We start from the raw sequence: 22565 nt of genomic DNA on the forward strand, positions 1-22565 counted from the left end.
CTCTTCTTTGCTAGGCCCGAACGGCTGCCCTCCGATGGTCGCCGGTGTGCAGTCACCCGATCAGGAGTACCAGACGCCGCTGAAACTCCAGCCTCGCGAGCCCTTTGTTGCCGTTCTCCGCCACGAGCAGAAGCCTCCAGGCTCTACTTTTGGACAAGTAAAGGACTGTTGGGGCATTGAACAATCTGAGGTATGCCCCTCAATCTGTCGCAGTTGGTGGAGTGGTGGCCTCGCAGGGGTCGCGACGGTGGTCTCTGCTCTAAGTATGCTTTCTTTAACAAATTTTTTTTCCATATGTATATAGATTTGAGAAATATATGTATAAATATTATATATATGAATAGATTTATAATGCCTATATATTCTATTTTGTAAGGTTTCATATGAAGTTGTTTGGAGGCTTTAATGTATTCCAATTATTTGGCTTGGTGTATTTTGAGATTTGGGATTCGTTGGCTTGGTGGCTGTGTGATTTGGGATTTAAATTTTTGCTTGTGATTTGGGATTTAAATTTTTGCTTGTTTATCTTAAAATTTTCTTGTAACTCTAGGATATTTTCGGGTTAGTTTCTGATATTATCTTTTGGGTGTTTTTTGTCTTGAGCTGGAAAGTAGTGTAAGGAAACCAGGGGATATGGATCTCTTAAACTAATGGTTGATGCTCTTCAAGTGTTTGAGAAATTGATGCAAAGAAACTATAGAATATGATTTAATGAAACTATGAGTGATTCTAGTTTTTGTGTGCTCAAATTACTACTGCCTTTTGTTATTAATATTGTTAGATGATTAAATATAATATATATTTATAATTATATAACTCTTTCGTGGCCTCTCTTTATTATATTGAGCTTTTTCTTAGTATATAACATGGTAGCTACTTGTGTGTATATACTATATATATATATATGCTATACTATACATATGCAGGAGTGCTTAAATGGAGAGCTTCTTCGAGTTGGTCTCAAGTTTGCTCCACTAGCTGGATATCACTGGTATCTACACATCTTTTTCGTTGATCATTTTATAAGTTGTATTAATCAAATTATAGGTAGTGAAAACCAATTTTTTTGATAGATTTTGAGCTTAGTTTATTTTGTTTCGAAGGGTCGCATTTCTCTTTTTATTATTTAACCTCCTTATTGGAAAAATCATAGAGTAATAATTTTTCAGAATAAATAAATAAATAAACTAGTTCAGATGTAAAACTATTATTAGGTGGTTATCTGATAGTTGGAAACAAAAGATTTAACTTAACTGAAAGCAATAAAAAGGAGAAAAGAGTAACAACAAGTCTTGAGCTTTCAAAACTCTCTCAATGATTTTCTTACTTTGAATAATGTAAAATGCTAGTCTACAAATAAGAAACTGATCTGGTTATTATACATAGGACTTAACCAAACATACTAAAATTAGTAAACCTAGGACTAATAACTGAATAAACAACCTTGTATTTTATATAAAAATAAATTCTTCTTGAATTGAGTGTTTTCATCTTGATCATTTGAAACTAACTTGTATATTAGGTGTCAGATTTGGACACTGATTTTGTTTCCTTTGCTCTGTGTGCAGGTTTGATGGAGATGGGTATATATATTGACTTAATTATTCTAAAAACTTATTTAAATGAGTATATATATTGACGTCTTCAACAAGAAGAATACTTTGGAGCTCCCAAATTCATGAAGGTAATAATAACAAGAATTACTTAAGAATTTGATTAATTTTCAATCATCATTTAGGCTCAATTTGTTAGGTGATTGAATATTCATGAAATCAAAGTTTTCTTCAAAATTATTGGCTCTCCCTTGTAATAATAATGCTTATGAAAGATTAATTAAAGTGTCCAAAGTAATTTCTGAGTTGTAAGATTACAAAATCTGGTTTAATTAATTGAGCTTAGATTTCAAATTAATGTTTATTAGTTTCAAACTTCATTTGATTTTAATGCAAACTTTCAGATTGGAGACCTGAAAGGGCATTTTGGATTACTCGCGGTGATCATGCAAATTCTGAAAGCAAAGCTCAAAGTATTAGATCTTTCGTATGGAAATGGAACAGGTATAATTAAGCACAACTCTACTACACATCTGGTACTGAAATATCTATCTTCATGTGAATGTAATTTTAGAAATTAGTCAATCCTAAATGTAGAATATAAATAAGGATTGGTAAAATAAAGTGAAGCCTAAGAATGCAAACTTCACACCATTGAAGTTTGGTACACTCAATCTCTATTAACAATTTTATTATTTTTAAGTGAGTTATGTCAGCAAGGATAGGAATGTCCTATGGAGGCTTTATGAGTGATCTTTTTCATGCCATATTAGTGATCTCTTTAAACTGTATATTAGTCAAAATTTGAAACTTGTGTGCACAAAATGTTAGTTGTTATTCATATCTTGGCTTCCTTTGTAACTGTATAACATGAATTTGTAGAGCTGAGGATTATGTAATTTTTCTTGAAATGTACAACTAGTAGTACTACTGTAAAACAATCACATATAGCTTCTTAAGTGGACTCAGTCCTCCTTAGCTTAGCTATACTCAAAACTCAATTAATATTTAACTAATCTTTATGATTTGATTTACCTTAATTATTGTTGTGGTCTACAGACTACTCATCTCTAAATTAATAAGTGTAATTATAAATAATTAATATAGGAATATCTTGGACCATGCCATGGTTATATTTTACTAATTTATATTTTGATGCTTTCATTAACTCATTATTTTGAGCAGCACGAGAACTAGAAGTTGTATAGTGTTAGAATTTTTTCTTTCTACATATACATATGCGAAACAGCTACATCTACTTGTTGTAGTATCATAAGGAAGAATAAATTGTCAGTTTCTTTTTCTTGTGTGATGGTTTTGATTGCTGGAGTCTTTTTTAGTAGTTCTTGCTATTGTGGATTTTATTCCTGCACTGCAGCAATGACATTTAGAATTTTTTTTTGCTTGAAATTGGTCTGTTATTATAAGCACTATGAATTGCTTTTTAAATATTCTCACTGCCTTTACTTCTCACGTTTTCCACTGTTAATAGGATGCTGTGGACGTCCATGACAGTTTAGCTGCTGAAGCTGAACATGGTGATGCTTCTAGAAAGGAAAGGTCCTCAGTTCAAGGTGTAGAACAGGTAATTAATGCCAAACATGTTTCATGTAATTAGAAATTGATTGCATTTTTACTTTCATATATTTAAAAGATTTTTATTAGAGCTTATTTGAGTTTGAATTATAAAAAAATAGTTTCCTAGTTGAGTTAAGACTTCTTATTTATGGCTATCTGTCAAATATTTTTGTACTTAGTGGAGTTTGAATATCTTAGATATTCATCCGTAGTGAAGTAGGTTTTGGGAATTCTGTGTGCTGCAGTGATAACGGAAGGTTGAAAACTTGCATGTCTTAGTGAAGTAGGTTCTGAGAATTTTGTGTGCTGCGGTGATATATGGATGAAAGCCTATGTGTTGTTTGATTTGTTTGACATGTTGGTGTTGATTGTGACATATGGCTAGGCTAGTAAATTAGGGGATGTGCTGTCCGATTTTCTATAGATTTTTTTGTACTTAGTTTTGTGTGGAAATATTAAAAAGATGGCCGCCACAATGATAAATTTGTGATCCGGATATTTAACATTTGATCGCCTAATTAATAATTAAGTTGAATTTAAATTTTGCTACTAATCACAAAATTTTCTTAATTAGAGCCTCAAAAGAGCCGATTTAGAGTAACTATGTGATCTATGTTATCACAGATTTGTGCTTTCGAGATTATAAGTGCAGGATAGGTCTTTCTAGAATTTGAATCAAATCCTCGTCTTTTCTCTCCCAAATGAGTAAAACAGGTTGCTGAATAAACCCCGTTCGTGAGATTTTAGAATCATACATATAATATAACATTCTGAAAATTAATCTTAGAAAGATCCTTCAATGGTGTTTGTTTTGCCACCTATTGTGAACCTTTAACTAAGCTTACATTGGTGATTGTGGCCTATTTTCTTACCTTTTTAACCTAATTTCTAGGGTTTATATGATTTGAAATAGATTTAGGATATATGATATTTGGTTTTTAGGAATATATATTTATATAGCATGAGGAAATTTATTATCTAGAATCAATGCTTGGGGTTACTTCACAGGCACCTGAAGTGAGTATTTTTTTCTTAAAATATTTGATTGTTTTAGTTGCATAGATGGGGTTTCATTAAAGGCTTGAGTTGTCTCTAACTCCTGATGATATTTTTCAATCTCTTTCAACTGTGCTTGTATTTGGTGTTTCTGGGTTTAGATTCTGAATTTTTTTTCTTATGGAGCTAAAAGTTTTTCTTAAGGGACTAATTGCATTAAAAAAATGAGACTTTTTTTTAACAAATTTTCATAAAATTTTATGTTAAGATCTATTTTTTTTACAAATTTAAAATACAAAGAGAGAATTAGGGGATGTTGAGCCCCAAACTTAGTAAGTGCCGAATTATATTACAAAGTTATAACAAAATTAAATAGTATAATTACTAAAATTTTGTTACGAATTTAGTTTGCTATTGTGCAATGGAGACTAACTAAGGTCTGTCAAAGATTGGAGCATGATCTTGTGATCCAAAGTTTTAATGGTATATTTTGCTATTGTTTTGATGGTATATTTTCTGTATTGTGCAACTAGTTATTTTGGTGTATTTTGTGACAGATTTTTGGTGTATTTTGTTAACTAAGTTGAATGGATTAATATGGTAGATTTATGGTCTATTTTGTTGCTGATTTTGGTGTAGTTTGTTACTGTTTTGAAATACCTTTATGTACTGGATGAATAACATTTTATGAAATAGTACTATCTAACAAGATATTGTTTGCTCCTTGACTATATGAATACCTATAATGATAATGATAGTTTAATTCTCGCATTTATTATATATATATTTATAATTGTTGTGTGTGTCTACATATGTATAAGTTTGAATTATAATATATTTATAATTAAAGAACTTTTTTATAATGTGCAGGTCTATTGAGATGCATTTCTTTGGCGCAATACTAGACAACATTGACAGTTGAAGTTTTTAGAATAAAAAATATATTTCACTAACATTGTATACATTTCTTGTTTAATATTTGGTGATGATAAAATTTGATTGTAGTATAAACTATCATGTAATATGATTTTGTAAGCCGAGTGGACTAAATACTGAAATGATATTTTTGAGTAATTAATAAAAAATTATTTTGTTGTATTTTCTCTTGAAATTTTAGAAATCTAACATATATAATACATTTTGGACACTCAAAGGGATATATTTTTTCTAAATCAAAATGAAAATTGGAGCTGCATTTTTTTTAAAAACATTACTTTTAAGGGCATGCAAAGCGAGTCCTAAAAAATTACTTAAAGCACTCAGCTAGATTTTTTAGGACTCGCAAACATTCTTTTAGGACTCGCAATGCGAGTCCTAAAAACTTAATTAAAGACACTCAATCAGATTTTTTAAGACTCGCAAAGCGAGTCCTAAAAACCACTTTTTAGGACTCGCAATGAGAGTCCTAAAAAACCTTAGTTTTTAAGGCTCTCAAATAGAGGACTCGCGCCCCGCAAGTCCTAAAAATCATTTTTTGTAGTAGTGCTCCTTCGCCATGTCTTTCTTGAACTCCTCAAACATACTAGGGTTGCTACCTATAAAGATCAAGTCATCTACATACAAGCATACAATCAAAATATCTTCATTTGCAACTTTGATATAGAGTGCATGTGCATATAGACACTTTGTAAAATTCTTGTCTTGAAAGTACTTGTCAATTCTTGTATTCCAGGCTCTCAACGCTTACTTTAGGCCATAGAAAGCCTTCTTTAACTTCAATACTTTATCTTCATGTCTGTTTACTTCATAGCCCAATGGTTGCTCGATGTAGACTTCTTTTTCGGGGAAACTATTCAAGAAGGCAGACTTTACATCCATTTGGTAGATCTTCCATCTATTTTGGGCTGCCAAGAAAATTATTAATATAACGGTTTCAAGATGAGCAACAGGAGAAAATACCTCGTCATAGTCAATACCTTCTCTTTGACAATATCCTTTTGAAACAAATCTTGATTTGTACTTTTCCACGTCTCCATTGGCGTTCCTTTTTGTCTTGTACAACCATTTTAATCCAATCGCCTTGTGTCCTTGTGGAAGCGTAGCTAGCTCCCATGTGTTGTTCTTCATGATTGAATTGATTTCTTCCTCCATGGCGTCTCTCCACTTTTTGCTTTCTATTGCTTCTTGGTAGCTTAGAGGTTCACAATCACCAAATAGACACAGAAGAGAGATGTTATTTTGGTTTTCATTTTCCTCATAAAGCTCTTGTAGGCTTCTGAAGCATGGCGCCTTCTCATTCGAACTTTCACCTGTCGAATCTTCATTTAAGTTTTCGATTGGTGAGATCAGTGGAGTAATAGGCTCTTGAGGTTCTTCTTCCATCCTTAGTTGCTTCACTTCTTCTTCTTCCTCAAAGTAAGGAAGAAAATCATAATCGTTTTCTTATGTGTTCTAGTCCCAAGAATCTTCTTCATTGAACTCTACATCACGACTAATGAGAATCTTACTAGTAATTTGGTTGTACAACTTGCAGCCTTTGGATCTTAAGTCATAGACGATGAATACATACTTCTCACTTTTGTCATCAAGCTTGGTTCTCTTCTCATGGGGCATATGAACATAAGCAATACATCCAAAGACTTTGAGGTGAGAAATTCCAGGCTTTCTTCCACTCCCTGCTTCTAGAGGTGTCTTCTCATACACACTTCTTATTGGAGAGCGATTTGCCAAGTACAGTGCACAAGCACTACTTCAGCCCAAAACTCCTTGGGCATTCTTTTGCTTTTGAGCATGCTACGAGCCATGTTGAGTATGGTTTGATTATTCCTCTCAGCCACTCGATTTTTTTGAGGGGATCTCGACACCGTTAAGGGGTGATAGATTTCATGCTCTTCACCATACTTTTGGAACTCGTTTGATGTGAATTCTCCTCCTCGATTAGATCTCATGGTATTAATAGGAAGACCACTTTGTTTCTCAACAAGAGCTTTGAACTTCTTGAAATTCTCGAACACTTTCGACTTCTCCTTTAAAAAATAAGCCAATGTTTTCCTTGAAAAGTCATCAATGAAAAGGAGAAAGTATTTACTCTTACTAAAATAGTTTTGTTTTATTGGTCCACAAACATCAGTATATACGAGCTAGAGCAGCTTGGTGGCTCTTGAGGATGACTCCTTTGGGAAGCTTCTCTGAGATTGCTTTCCAAGCGAACATCCTTCGCAAAGTTGATCTGGTTGGTCGATGCATGGAAGGCCTTTCACCATCTCCTTCTTCTCCAAAAGTTTGAGCCCGCCAAAATTAAGGTGTCCAAAGCATAGATGCCAAAGCCATTATGAGTCATTATAACACGCCTTTAGGCATTTTGGAACATCATATTGAATATTCAAGAGGAACATTCTATTCTTTGACATGGGAACCTTGGCAATAAAATTACTTTTATCATCTCTTAAGAAAATGTTATTTTCTCTTAAGTGAATATCATAACCTTTCTCTAGTAATTGACCCAAACTCAAAATATTGTTCTTCATGTTGGGCACAAAGTAAGCGTTTGAGATGAATTATGGCCTCCATTTTTCAAGCTTATGAGAATTTTACCTTGGCCTTCCACTAGTATTTTTTAACTCATATCCAAAAGAGGCATTTTCTTTTACCACTTCATTGAGCTCCACGAACATTCTTCTTTGTCCACACATGTGATTGCTAGCGCCGGTGTCAAGATACCATCTATTTTCTTGGCCTTCATCTTTGTCTTTGCAAGCTAATAACAATGTTCCTTCTTCTCTACCTTTTTCTTTGACAAAATTGAACTTTTCTTCAACCTTCCTTGATCTACACTTAAAGGCATAGTGGCCGAAGTTATTGTAATTGCAGCATTTGATGTGGGATTTATCATTCCTTGACCATGAGTTGCCTTTTCCGTGACCTCTTGTTGCTTGTGGATTTCGACTTCTTTCTCCATTATTGAAGCTGTTAGAATTGTTGTTGTTGAAGCCACCCCTTCCTTCTCTTCCTTGTCCATGGCCATGTCCACGTCCACATCCACATCCACGTCCACTTCCTGGTCACGCCTTATTCCTCTTTGATCTCTATTTTTGCCGAAATTTTCTTCCTTCAAGTTGAGTTGCAGTAATTGCTCTACAGTATCCTTTTGCTTCTTTTTCCTATTTTGTTTCTCTTCACAGGCTTGGAAAGAACCCATGAGTTGCTCAATAGTCATAGTTTCTAAATATTTATTTTCTTCAAAGTTTGTAGCATTGTATTCAAAGGTTGAAGTCATAGTGCGAAAAAATTTCTCTATAACCTTCACTTCACTAACGTCTTCACCATTTCTTCTTAATTAATTGAAAATTGCCAATACTCTAGCAAAATAATCAGAAATTGATTCAGAATCTTCCATGAAAAAAATTTCAAACTCACCTCTAAGAGTTTGATGAAGGATCTTTTTAACTTGCTCCAGTCCTTTGTTTTCTCCAACGCTTCTTTGGTCGTAGTTGCATTTGAGATCTTCTCGAATGCATCTTCATACACCACTTGATAGATGAGGTTGAGAGCTTTGTTGTCACTCTTTCTTGAAATCCCTCAAGGCTTCTCGTTGAGCTTGAGAAAGAGAAACATCTTCTTGGTCCTTATGGCCTTTCTCAACAATCTCCCAAACATCTTGAACTCCTTGCAGCGCCTTCACTTGATACTCCAATTTTCATAGTTGCTCTTGGTGAGCAATGGAACTTGGAAGGGGACCATTCCTCCACTTGCCATTTTTCTTCAAGAACCTTGCTCTAGTACCACTTTGTTCAAAATTAAGATGAATTTGGGAGAGAACTTGAAGACTTTATTGAAAACTAAGGTTAATATGAGTGATAATATTATGATGGAAGAAGTTTTTTCATAGAACTCAACTTGTGCTTTTTGCTTGATACAAAATAGTAGGACTACATCTCTATTTATAGGACTCTATGGACCATTTTAGAAACACAATTAAATTATTAGCTAGTAGATTATTCTAGATAATTCTCATCTACTAACTAAGAAAGGAGAGTTCTAGAATACTAAAGACTCAACAACCTCTGGTAAATACATGAACATTCTAGAAACTCTAGTAAATACAAGAAGACACTAGAAACTCTAGTAAATACATGGAAACTTTAGAAACTATAAATTCATGAAAATTCTAGAAACTAACCATAATAAATCAAGTTTAATATTTCAACACAAGTACCATGAGTAATATTTAGCTACATAAACTAGATCAAACTATATGTTAATACAACAATGTATCAAAGTTATAGATTCCAAATAAAATAAACCAGCCACATTGTTTAATCATGTCTCCTAGCCCATCCAAAATATTGTAATTTATTAACTTGTGCACCTGCCAAATGAAGAAAAATGAAAAGTATTACAACTTTACTCTACAACAAAACTAAATTAAAATGAAGTAGTATAACACAAAGATAAATAATAGAAGAGTGACTATAGTAAAATAAAATTTATAAAAGCTCAAGAATGATTAGACACTTTGCAGGACAGAACGATGCAGTACATGAGCTCCCATATATATGTAGTATCAAAGTAAAAATATTCGTATTCACCCTACATGAATTCCAAACTTTCTTAGCTTCCCTAAGTTACCAAGACCCTTTGAATAATTTGAAGTGCAGCTGCCAAAAATCAAGATTATAAAAAGGCAACTATAATCATTTCTCCTAAGTTCACTACAACAAAATATTAATGACTCCCTACAATATCTTACACAATAGGTGCAAGACATTAAAAGTTCAAAGAGGTTTTTAATATATCTCATATTGTAAGTCATTGAAGATTGTTATTTATGTCTAAGTTAGTAAAGTTCGAAGAGATTTTTAATATATCTCATATTGTAAGTCATTGAAAATTGTTATTTATGTCTAAGTTAGTTAGACATTAAAAGGGTTGGGAGACGTTAAAAAAAATTAAGCGTGTGGGGCCGGCTTGTCACAAGCTTTTATCGTCTCCCAGGGGGAGCCATTAAAAGCTTATCATGTATTCCCACGACAGACATGAGAAGTGTTCTCCCAATTAACCCTAGCATATATCCCCCATTTTCTTCAACGTGCGCAGACCAGAGACGAACTAGGAGAGCAGAGGCAATTTTTAGGTGAAAAAAAGCTTTGAGTTTGGGTGATTTTGGGCTCCAAAAATTCAATTTCAAGCATTTTTTAGGTAGGTTTTTAAGATTAAAACAATATACTATAGTTTGGATGAGTTCTTTGTTCATTTTTTTTTATTATTAATGTATTTAAAAATGAGTTGTTAGGGTTTAATAGGTGCACTTTTTGGTGATTTCAAGCTTGAATTTGGGCGATTTGTGGCTCAAAATTGGATTTAAGAGGTAATTCTCTAAGATTAAAAGAATGGGTTGTAGTTTGGATGATATTTAGAGAAATTTTTGGGTTTACTTTTGAAGATTATAGTTGATATTTAGTGTGTTCATGAGAAAATTTGTTTTAAATTATGGAAAATATTTTTAATTTAGATTTTAGATACCACATTGTATAATGTAGGATGATTCAATTATATATATTATTATTTAATCCGAAAATTATACAATTTTATTTATATAACAAAGACTCGTGGACTAGGTGGATTTTAACCATTGAACCACATAAAATTCTTCATATTATTATTATTATTATTATACGGTTTAGATAAAGCCTAATTTTCATTTCTCGAATTTCTTAATTTACTGTTGCCGAAAAATCGCGTTAACATATTAGTGCTTTCATTGAGAGGAAAAATTAGGCTTACAACTTTTTCATCTGAGAACTTTCTCTACAATCATCATGGTAACTCGAAGCACGCGACAGAGAGTAAAAAAGGCCTAGAGATCAGAGGGATGTCGAGCGGTCGACCTAGTTGGAGAAGACACTTTGATGCTCAGGCATCCTGGAAAACGACCTCAGGTTCATACTGGAAACAGCTAGGAAACATGAAGTTCATCGTCATACCCCCATCATGAAAACCCATTCTATATATGATTGGTTAAGCAAGAGAATGCTGACCTCAGGAGCCAACTCGCCCACGCCAACAGGCACATTAATGATATCCTATCCTGATTGCCACCTCCTATAACCGATTAGAATTCCGGAAGGCAAGTGGTTCTCAAGGGAGTAGATCGCGAAGTCATGCTCACCCCAATGTGAGCTATTCAGTTCAAAATGCTACTTCGAGCCCTGTGCCATCAAGACCGATTCCTAGAAACGATCAATCTGCACATACTCAGAGAAATGAGAAAATTGCTCACGTGTCTAGAAGACAGACTGATCAATTTGGATAGGTTGGTACAAATTCAAGGTGAGGTGGGATTCCCTCAAATCCATCAACTCAAGTCCCTGCTAATAACTGAGGTCAAGAAGAAGGCTAACCCCTGTAAGAGAGATTGGGGCGGATGATGGGTGACCTAGAGTTGTGCACCTAGATGGACAAAATGTGGCTTCCTCGATAAGGTATCCACCATCACCGATATGCCATCCATTACCCCAACGAGCTTTTGCACCCCAGCAACCTCGAGGGAGTGTATCCCTTCAAAGGAATGACCGAAGAAACTCTACTCATAAAGAGGTCACCCATGTCACTCGTTCTTGAGATACTGGGATTTGGGTCTGTGTTTATAATCAAGCTCAAGGGACTCATCAATGAATGGTGAGTTTTGCTGAAGAATGCTACTGGATGGAGAATTGTCAAGAAGATATGTCAGAGAGTGTCATACTACTAATTATCAGAGGAAAGAACCTGACCTGAGAGAACATCTCAATTCTTCTCATAGTTTCTATGAAAATCTTCAGCCCAACTTGCATGTGCACTTAAACTCACAGTAGAGACAACCAAGTTAGGACAACGAACTGAGTTATAATTAGCCAAGGGAAATCCGTCCTGTGAGGTGTGATAATAGGAACATCCCAAATAACCGAGCTTAAGCTTGGAGGGATGATAATCCAGATAACGCGCAACTCGGATTGGAAGCTAATCATCAACTGCCAAATAATCCGACAATGAGGGATCCAACCCTAGATCGACTTTCTATGATGGAGGAACAAATAAGGATCCTTCTATCAGAAAGAAACAAAGATGAATGTGACTTCGATGAGGAGCTCAACCCTTTGCTACTCACATTTCTGCAACTCCATATCCACATGGCTTTAAGATGCCACATTTGGCAACCTACGACGGAAGTACCAATCCTTCTAACCACATCAAGAAGAGGGCCCATAATGTAGGAGTTGACCTACGGTGTTTTTTATTCCCAACAACCTTGACTGGAGCTGCCAAATTATGGTTTGATAGGTTCAAGAGGCACACAATCACTTCCTAGAATCAGTTGTCATCAGATTTGAAGAAGTAGTTTCGAGCTGCAAGGGAAATACGGCTGGAGGCCAATTCATTGGCAACCCAAAAGTACCAACTGGGTGAGTCTCTCAAGGCCTACATAAACCAGTTAACCAATATTGTAGCTCGAGCACGATATGCCAATGACAGTGCCAAGCTCATGGAAATGCAGTCTGGAATCACCGTACGAGGTGAATTATGGAAAGAACTCCAAAGGAAACGAGTTAAAAACACATACCAGAATCTTTTAGCTCAGGCTCAAGAGTTTATTAACCTCAAGGAGGCAGAGTCCACCATAGCAGGAGCTAGTAGTGTTCCAGTTCAACCTGCTGGAGTGGTGACAAATGTTGTAGTGTTAACTCAGCCAATTACCCATAACAACCAGACATGTAATTATAATAAAAGGAAAGGGAATAATGAAGGCAACCAAGCAAGGTCTAAGAAGAATAAAGTTGGGGATAAGTACACCTCAATTTTCACCATGTATACTGATTTAACAGATACATGAGAAAGCATATACCTAGCTAACTCTACTCGCCTTCCCCGAAGAAAGTGCGAGCCCTTGAGAAATCAACGCGCTAAGAGATATCCGTCAAAATTTTATCGTTACCATAATGACATTGACCATACTACAAACGAATGTTGCCAAATGAAAGACGAGATGGAGACATTTATTTGAACTAGACTGTTAGCGCAATATGCTTGAAATTGGGTAGCTCTTAACCCGCAAGTCACACAGAATTTGCGACCAGCTCTATATAATCAAGCAAACCCACCTGCAGCTCTTCTAGTTCCAGAAAACCCTCTCATCCCACCTACGACAGAAAGGAGGGACATAGCCACTATCATAGGTAGGCCACATTTAACTAGAACTAGTAATGGGTCCCAAAAATGGTACATTCAGGAGCTAAATACCCATGACAGTGCGATATATACTCCTGAGCATCACTTGCCAAAGTAGCAGAGAATGGATAAACAAGCCATCATTTGTACGGAAGAGGGAACCAGCCATGTTAAATTCCCACACAATGATTTGATCGTGATAACTGTTCAACTCGCCAACATAAGAGTCCGGAGAATTCTGATCGACAATGGGAGCTCAGTAAATGTGTTATTCAGGCTCACATTGGAAAAGATTGGAATTTCGGTAACACACTTAGAAGCCTCCTCAAAAATTCTATATGGGTTCTTAGGTGAAGGATTGGAAACAATACGAAAAATTAAGCTTGTTGTAACAATCAATGATGAAGCTCGAGCTACTACAAAGATGCTCGAGTTTATTGTTATTGATTGTGTGTTTGCCTATAACACCATCCTAAGTCAACTTTCCTTAATAATCTTTGACGCCATAACCTTTGTTCACCATCTGGCCATGAAATTCCCATCACCAATGAGAATATCCACAATTAAAGGAGAACTTCTCGCTACTAGAGAGTGTTATAGCATCTCGATGAAGGGAAGAACACAACATGGACAAAAAAACAATGGGAATTATTGAGGAAGAGAAAGAGCTTTAATTAATGGAGATTCAAGTCGCTGAATTAGTAGAAATTGACCTGCAAGTGGGTGAGGATAAGTCAAAACACTAGGCTCTTGAGGAACTAGAGGAGGTAATCCTAGATCTGGAAGCAACTTCTAAAGTTATGAACATTGGAAGAAATGTTGGCGTTGAGTATAATAAGAACCTGATTGAGTTTTTGAGAAATAACTTCATCGTCTTCGCATGTTCACATGTTAACATGGTTGGCATAAGTTCTAACATGATTATGCACATGTTGAATCTAGACAGAAACGTGCTAGCCAAGCAACAAAAAGAAGGCAGTTGGGAAAAGAAAGAGGATGGGCTCTAGAGGAAGAAGTATCTTGCCTCTTAAAATGCAGATTCATCAGGAAAGAAAAGTATCCGACCTGGATAGCTAACTGAATTCTGGTCCTAAAGCCAAACAAAAAATGTAGAACCTGCATTGAATTCTCCAATCTTAACAAGGTTTGCCCAAATGATTGTTTTACTTTGCCAAGAATCGATCAGCTTGTAGATGCCACAGCCAGTAACGAGCTCATGTCTTTCATGGATGAATATTCTGGATGTAACCAAATTACAATGAACATGCAGGCCAAGATCATACAAGCTTCATGAGTGAGCACAACATGTACTGCTACAATGTAATATCATTCGGGCTGAAGAATGCCAGATCAGCTGAAACATGGAGGTGTCTGTCGATGACATGCTAGTTAAGTCAAAGACTTCCAATAACAATGTGGCCGATCTGGAAGAATGTTTCATCATGCTGAGAAAATAAAATATGAAGTTGAACCCCTAGAAATGTACCTTTGGTGTTTCACCGGGGAAGTTCTTAGGCTTCATCGTAAATTCTAGGGGGATTGAGGCCAACCTAGAAAATATCAGTTCTTTGTTAGAGATGCCTTCTCCTAGGCCGCAGAAGGATGTCCAAATTTTGACAGGGAGAATTGCTGCTCTGAATCATTTCGTGTCGAAATCCACTGATAAGTGTCTTTCTTTCTATAATTTGTTAAGGGTGAACAACAAATTTGAGTGGACCAACGAGTGCGAGTTGGCATTCCAGGATCTGAAGAAACATCTAGCTGAGCCCCCTGTTCTATTGAAGCTTTTCAATGGAGAGGCCCTTTATCTTTATATGGTTGTGCCAGAAAATGCGGTTAGCGTGGTTAAATTTTGAGAAGAAGATCAAACTCAGAAGTCGGTCTATTACACTAGCAAGAGGCTTCTAAGAGCTGTAACTTGATACCCGATGATGGAGAAATTTGTGTTTTGCCTAGTCATAGCCTCGAGGAAGTTTGTAACTCCCCAACTTACCGATGATAACTTATGTGACATAGAAATACTTACTTTGATCTAAAAGACCATAAGTTTGCTTTATTTGATTTAAACGAAAGTAAAATATCCATCAAAATAGTATTATTCAAAAGAAAATGGAGACTCCAGAATTCATATTTATTTTACAACAAAAGTACTTGATTAAAACATAACATAATACATCCAATGGACCCATAGTCACATTGTCCTTAACATGTGTATCCGTGAGCCAAGGCCCAAAAAAAAGAGCTATATAAGACACAACCCTCACGCCCAAAACATAACCAATTCATAAACACATGATAGTCAACATAATCATAAAACATAACATCATAATCATAGTGCATATTTCAATGTAATATAATACAGCATGTGCATCTCATTATAATCCAAAAATACCGCTCTTGCAACGACCCACTGCCTTAGCGACAACCCCTTGAGTTTGTACACTCAAGTTAAATCAACATGCATATAAACACGTATCTGTATAATTCGTACATTCATGAATCATCATAATATAAAGACAAAATAACACTCATGCTCATTATAGTCCATACATGCATATATTCAAACATGTATCATGACCAAAACCAAAGCATATCGTTAACCATACTATCAAAGTATGAATAATGTCAAGCATAAATTGATAATCATGAACGAATACCAAACATACTCTATGCATGTAGGTGTCCACTCTTCTTACATGCATTCCAGCAATTTAGTTGATAAAACAACCCAAGTGCAATCTCCTTCAAGTATCCTTAAACAACCCTATGTCACAAACAATAAAGCGTAGGTTTAGTTTCTCCTTAAACAAAAACCTACCATTACTTTCATAAACCAATCTAGGCTCCAATTAAACCTTAATCATGTCTAATTAAGTCCTAAGATCCCCTAAGGTTACCCATCAAAAGCCATTGAAATCGCTTACTACCAAGCTTAGATACCAATTAAGACTATAAAATAGTCACATATAAACTTGTCTTATGTTTTAGGATTGTATAGATTTTCACAAGCTTTCGAACCATATAAAGAACGTCCAAAACCGACATCGGAGTGAAAAGTTATGATCAAAATATAAAACAACAAAAACCGTAACCAGAAAATGTATTTGTGCCACGATGGCCTCCCAAAAGGGTCGTGATGCTGCCAAAGTCAGAGAGCATTTCGTAGCCCAAATGACATGCAATTAAGCTGCGGCACTCATCCACTTGAGCTGCGGGGCCACTACAAAAAAACCTAGAAATTTCTGCGATTTCTCAACCATTTCGACCCCAAACATCCCAAAACACTATGGGACTCTAAAATTTGCACCAAATCAGTATCGAACTACATACACCATCTAGGTAGCATCTAAACATCAAATCCAAGTCTCAAATCAAGAGTTGAAATTCTAGAGTTCTAAAACCCATTTTTCCCCAATTATAAAATCCAACCAATTAAATAGCTTTCAGTTTAAATTTAAGCCTCAAATACATTCATAAACATGTTTATATCATATATACACTCATCTAAACAACCTAGGACTATCAATTTAAAAAATTAGGCAAAACCCCCATATTTTCATCAAGAACACATGAAGAGCAAAAGTATAAATTCCCTTACCTTTCTCTGAGATTTGAATCCTAGATAATGGTGAATTGATTGGCATCATTCTAACCCTTTAAAAATCTCAAATTTCTGTTGGTATCTTAGAGTAAATCAAAAGTTTTCTAGAGAGAATATGAGGAGAAGTAGAACATATGCTGAAAATGAAAGGGGAAAGCTAATGGTCATCTTTTCTATCCATTCACCAAATGACTAAAATGCCCATCCAATCAATATATGCACCTAGTCATCATCAATGGTAATTTTGAAATCATGCCACTATTACTCATTACCTCAAATAATAATTCATACCTGACCCAAGTTGAATATTTCCTTTTGTGACATTCCGCTTTTATCGCTTGAAAGAATCCACTATTGTCGAAAATCAATAAAATGCATAAAACATATAAATTACAAAAATCCCCGTACTCACAACTGACAGGTCTTAACATATATATAATTCATATAACATTCACATATGAAATCACATAATTCACAAAATGACCAATATACCCTTGGTCCGCCTAATTTCCCAAAATAAACTTTCTTTAAGAAAACACATGCTCTCAGCATATCTTCTAGAACATGAATCATTCTTTCACTCTGTCCGTCCGTTTGCGGATGAAAAACAATAATAAATTTCAATTTGGTACACATATCTCTTTGTATACTTCCCGAAAATGTCGACGTAAAGGTTGAGTCTCTATCCGACACTATAGACTTCGGTGCCCCATGAAGTCTAATTATCTCTTGTACATACAATTGGGCATACTGGTTAGTTGTATACACTATTCTAATGGTAGAAAGTGCACTGACTTTGTGTATCTATACACAATCATCCAAATCGAATCATGTTGCTTCATGGTCGTCAGCAGTCCCACCACGAAATCCATTGCTATATCATTCCATTTACATTTTAGAATAGAAAACGGTTGAAACAACCCATCTAGTTGCTAATGTTCTATCTTCACTCACTGACAAGTAAGACATCTAGCCACATAATCCACCACATCCCTTATACAGGCCACCAATACAATATCTTTAAATCTTGATACATTTTTGTTATACCTGGGTTCATCGAGTAAGGTATGGAGTGAGGTTCCTCAAGAATTTCTTTCTTCAGCTCTTCAATAGCAGGAACAAATATTCTATTTTGGTAACTCAGCATACCGTTCTCAGAAATAAAAAATTGAGCATTGTTCCTATTCTAATCCGCTTGTTTGTCTTTCAACAACTGTGGATCATCATCTTGTTGTTCTTTAATCCTTTCCAAAAGTGTGGACTGTAAAGTTATATTGGCCAATTCGCTAGATAGCAATTCTATCCCAGCTCGCTTTATTTCCTCCATCAGCATGGATGTAACTTGTCACAGTTCAGACACTTTTCCAGGACCTCAGTCACTTAAGGCATCTGCCACTACATTCACCTTTCCCGGATGATACAAGATAATCGTAGTCAAAGTATTTTACTAACTCTAACCAGCGTCATTGTCTCATATTCAAATATTTTTGTGTAAAGAAGCACTTGAGACACTAATGATTCATATAAATCTCACATTTCTCGCGAAAAAGTTAGTGCCTCCAAATCTTCAAGGCAAACACCACTGCAGCCAACTCAAAGTCATGAGTGGGATAACATTTTTCATAATCCTTTAACTGTCGAGACGCATACGCTATTACTTGCCCAGCTTGCATTGGGACGCATCCTAATCCCATTTTCAATGCATCACAATATACCATAAACCTTTCCTTATTAGAAGGAAGGCTTAACATTAGGGCTGAGATAAGTTTCTCTTTCAACTCTTTGAAACTAGTTTTACACTTGTCCGCACAGGAGAACTTCATGTTTTTCTTTGTCAATTCAGTCAATATAGGAGGACATGTTTTTCTAGCGAGGAGCATGTACCCCCGACCAGGCTGGATGGGGTGATCTTCAGAAAGTTTCCATGTTGCTTGGGACCATTACAAACTTGGGGGCAGATGTTATCCCAAAAATTTGCATAATCTGACATGGCACTAAACTTGGACACATGGAGCAGAGTAGGCAGGCCTTCCAACAGGTTTGTTGGTGTATACTTGTAGGGTATACGACAAGTTACTGCTCGACATACTATCTCTAGAGGCTCAGCTGCTTGGCAGGACCATCAGAAAACTTGCTAGTTAGTGTGACAGGCAGGTTGGTCGGAGTACACTTAACGAATGAATAACTGTCCTTGCTTGACACGATTTCTAGGAGAAAAATTGGTCAGTATGACAAACAGACATACCTGCTCAGATGGAAGTAGTTACACTCTCCGTTAGCGCTCCGCAAGGATCGTGCAACCACTCGTAAAGAGCGCCTAACAACCCTGAAGACTCGGTCAAAGCTCCTGAAGAAGAGGACAACAACTACATGCGAGAAGAGAGGGATATTCCCTATAAGTTAGGAATAGGGCAGACTAGGGGCGAAGGGGATAGTATAAATACAAAATCTCCACCACAGTGGTGGGGTTCAGAAAAAGAGCCTATCGACCAACGTTAGGAACATACCGAGTAGTTTAGTTTGGTACTTAGCAGTGACTCTGCCATGTTGTATCATCTTTTACACATAGAAATCCACTTGTAAACCCTTGTGATCTGGTGTAAGCCTTTGAGATTAGTACAAATCTAAGAGGTCTTAGGTCATTACTAGTCTTTGGGGCCGAACCTCTATAAATGCCGATGTTCTCTATTATTTATTGCTCATTATTACTAGGTTCTTGGCTCATTTATAGTTCATTGATTATCTAATAGAATGCTTTCTAATTAATTATTTGACTCTGCATCAGTTGGATAAAAATCAAGTAAACACTTTGGTGCTTTCAATGAGAGCCTAAGATAATCACATTCAGATTCTATTGTTGCAAGGATGGTAATCTCAACTAGAAGGTTCAGCCAAGAGCCTCCAAAGCCCGAGGCTGAACTCTCTCACCAAGTCTCGTCAATAAGCAATTTTTGTGGGCAGCGAAGTGATTTTCCGCCTAGGAATCCATCTGGTATTGGGGGGCAAACCGCTGGGCCCACTGCAACAGGATGCAGAGCTGCTGCTTCCGCTGGAATCACTCAAGTAGGAACGTCCAGTGGAACTGCTGCGTGGGATAATGACCCACAGGGACCCAGAGATGGAGGTCTTGGATGGTATGAGCCCCACTTAGATATTGAAGGAGTTAACCCTAAAATTGATCAGATAAGGGAAGTCGCTGGGCAGATAGAAGATCAGCTAGCCTCCATGAACCAGGGGTGAGCCACTGCGCAAGAATGGATGGATCGAATTGCCTGGGAAGTGCAGGCCCGTTAGGAAGAAATGGAACGCCGTACTTGAGAAGCAGCTGAGTCCATCCGCAATTATATGCAACAGCAGCAAACCCCAGGTATGGGAGTTGTAGCTTGAACTACTGCCCAAAACCAAAAACACCCTCTCGTTTTTGGCTTCAATGAATATGTCATGCATGGGCCAGAGGCTCAACCTCAGAATGGGAACCAGGGTTTGATTAGGAGTCACAGATCTGGTTGGGACGCTCAAGCCATCAATAATAGGCGACCTTTACCGGTAGATGAGCAGATTTTTCCAAGGCGTGGCATGGTACGGGACGAAACTGCAAATTTTCGGCCAGTATCTCAAGGCAGTGGTCGCGACAAGAATCCTTGAGCTCCAGTGCCAAATAGGTTTGGTCAACCCCATAACTACCTACAATAACCTGGTCGATACAAAGAACATCAAGAGTACCGACCAAGGTGTTGAAGAGATGAATCAGAGGTTAGTAGCACATATAGGGCCCATTACGCTGATGAGTATGACCATGATGAGGCAACAAGCCAAGTTTACCAATAGGATAATCAAGGTTAGAGAGGCAATCAGCCCGAAGGACCATTTTTCCCACAAGGGCAGGATGTCCTAAACAACCAACCGCCTCGAGGTGGAGGGTTCCAGGGAGTACCTTTAGTGCGAAGTCGAGCAGACATCTAGAATGCCAGGGGCAGACCTCGACGGAATTCTGTTTTCAACCGAATGGGCCCCATGGGAGGTGAAGACCTTTGAGATGCTCTTAATCACAGCAGGGAAAATTGGGATTCGAAAAACATAGCTCTACCTGAGCCTGTTCAGGACCTAAGAATGGATGAGGTCCACAATGTAGCACAGCCCCAGGTTGCTACAGACCCTAACATCCAAGCCCAGTTGGATCTGTTAACCTGACCGGTAAGGGACTTGACAACCCCCAAGTTAATAGATATTGAAATGGAAAGGCAGAGAGGTTCCCCATTTTTAGATTGTATTAATCAGCTGCCCATACCTTTCAAATTCAAAATTCCAACATGGAAAATGTATACTGGGCTGGAGGACCCAGTAACTCATGTTCATCACTTTGAACTACAGATTGATTTACAGGGAGTTAGGGATGATGCCAGGTGCAGGATCTTCCCAGCCACCCTGTCAAAAATTTCCCAACAATGGTTTTTTAAGTTACCACCAAGATCGATTACATCATGGGATGGATTTGTACGCACGTTCTATTCCCAATTCTCCTCAGCAATGCCCCTTCCCGCTGAGCCGAATGACCTGGTGGACATAAAACAGAAAGATAATTATCCTTTGAAGGAGTACATTCAACGTTTTATGCGGGAAGCCACCAAGGTGAAAACCCTTAGTGATGACGATAAATTAATAGCCATCAATTCAGGAATTAAGGCAAAGAGTCTGTTCTGGAGCAGCTTGAAAAGGAAGGTTGCACGTACCACCCAGGAGTTCCTTGATCAGACAAAGGAATTCATCAAGCTAAAGGAGGCTAAGCGGAAGGTGGATAAACCAACTCAGTCGGTTACCGAGCAGTGGAAAATAGATGTTGGAAATACCTCCATTCCTGCAGAAGGAGCAAAGAATGGAGCTAAGAATGGAAAACACAATAATGAGAATGGAAATAGCGGTAACCTGAACGACAACAAGAAGCCTAAGACCGCTGAGCAATCCAAACCATGGGAATATGTTCCCAATTTTACTACTTGCTCCATCCTGCTAGAAACCCGGCGGACGTTTTTAATGCTACACAGACTATCGTACCATACAGAAGACCTCCACCGATGAGGAAGGATGTTAATCAACGGGATATGACTAATTTCTATCGGTTTCACATTGACTATGGTCACGAAACCAATGAATGTAACCACCTGAATGAGGAAATAGAATTCCTCATTAGACAAAAAAATGCTCATTTGAAGAGGTATGTATGGCCGACTGTCGATCAACATCCTTAACAACATCCTGAATAATCTCCTCAACATCAGTCTCAGCAGTCTTAGAGCAGTCAGCCTATCTTACCACCACCAGTTGCTGGTCAACTAGATCTGATCTGTGGTGGGCCGCATTTGGCCGGAAACTCCAGTAAAGCTCAAGAAAGGTATGCTCATTCCCTTAGGTACTAGCAGGAGGATGATGTGCTGACTGTCCAGGAGCGTACTCCCAAACAACCTCACTGCGAATGTGAGCCTATCATGTTCATCGAGGAAGACACAAGTCATGTACATCATCCACACAATGATCCTTTGGTAGTAGAAGTACAGATAGCTAATATGATCATAGCCCGAACAATGATTGACCATGGATCATCTGCCAATATCCTGTTCAAGAGTACCTTGGAAAGGATGAATTTAAGAATTAGAGATCTGGAACCATGTGAGCAGCTACTGTATGGGTTTACAAGG

At 37.0% G+C, this 22565-nt stretch overlaps 1 protein-coding gene and 1 long non-coding RNA gene across 2 annotated transcripts; both read left to right on the top strand.

Moving 5' to 3' along the window:
- The first annotated feature begins 921 nt into the window (after positions 1-921).
- On the top strand, positions 922-5225 carry LOC133814046 (uncharacterized). The gene is made up of 4 exons (XR_009884767.1): positions 922-991; positions 1569-1684; positions 1958-2057; positions 4998-5225. It is a non-coding gene; the product is annotated as an uncharacterized LOC133814046 (long non-coding RNA).
- A 15964-nt stretch (positions 5226-21189) lies between these two features.
- On the top strand, positions 21190-21948 carry LOC133817931 (uncharacterized). The gene has a single exon (XM_062250586.1). The coding sequence runs from the start codon at positions 21190-21192 to the stop codon at positions 21946-21948; it is 759 nt and encodes a 252-aa protein (XP_062106570.1).
- Positions 21949-22565: the final 617 nt, after the last annotated feature.

This window comes from Humulus lupulus, chromosome 1 (genome assembly GCF_963169125.1).
Source record: "Humulus lupulus chromosome 1, drHumLupu1.1, whole genome shotgun sequence".
In the NCBI taxonomy this organism is placed as follows: domain Eukaryota; kingdom Viridiplantae; phylum Streptophyta; class Magnoliopsida; order Rosales; family Cannabaceae; genus Humulus; species Humulus lupulus.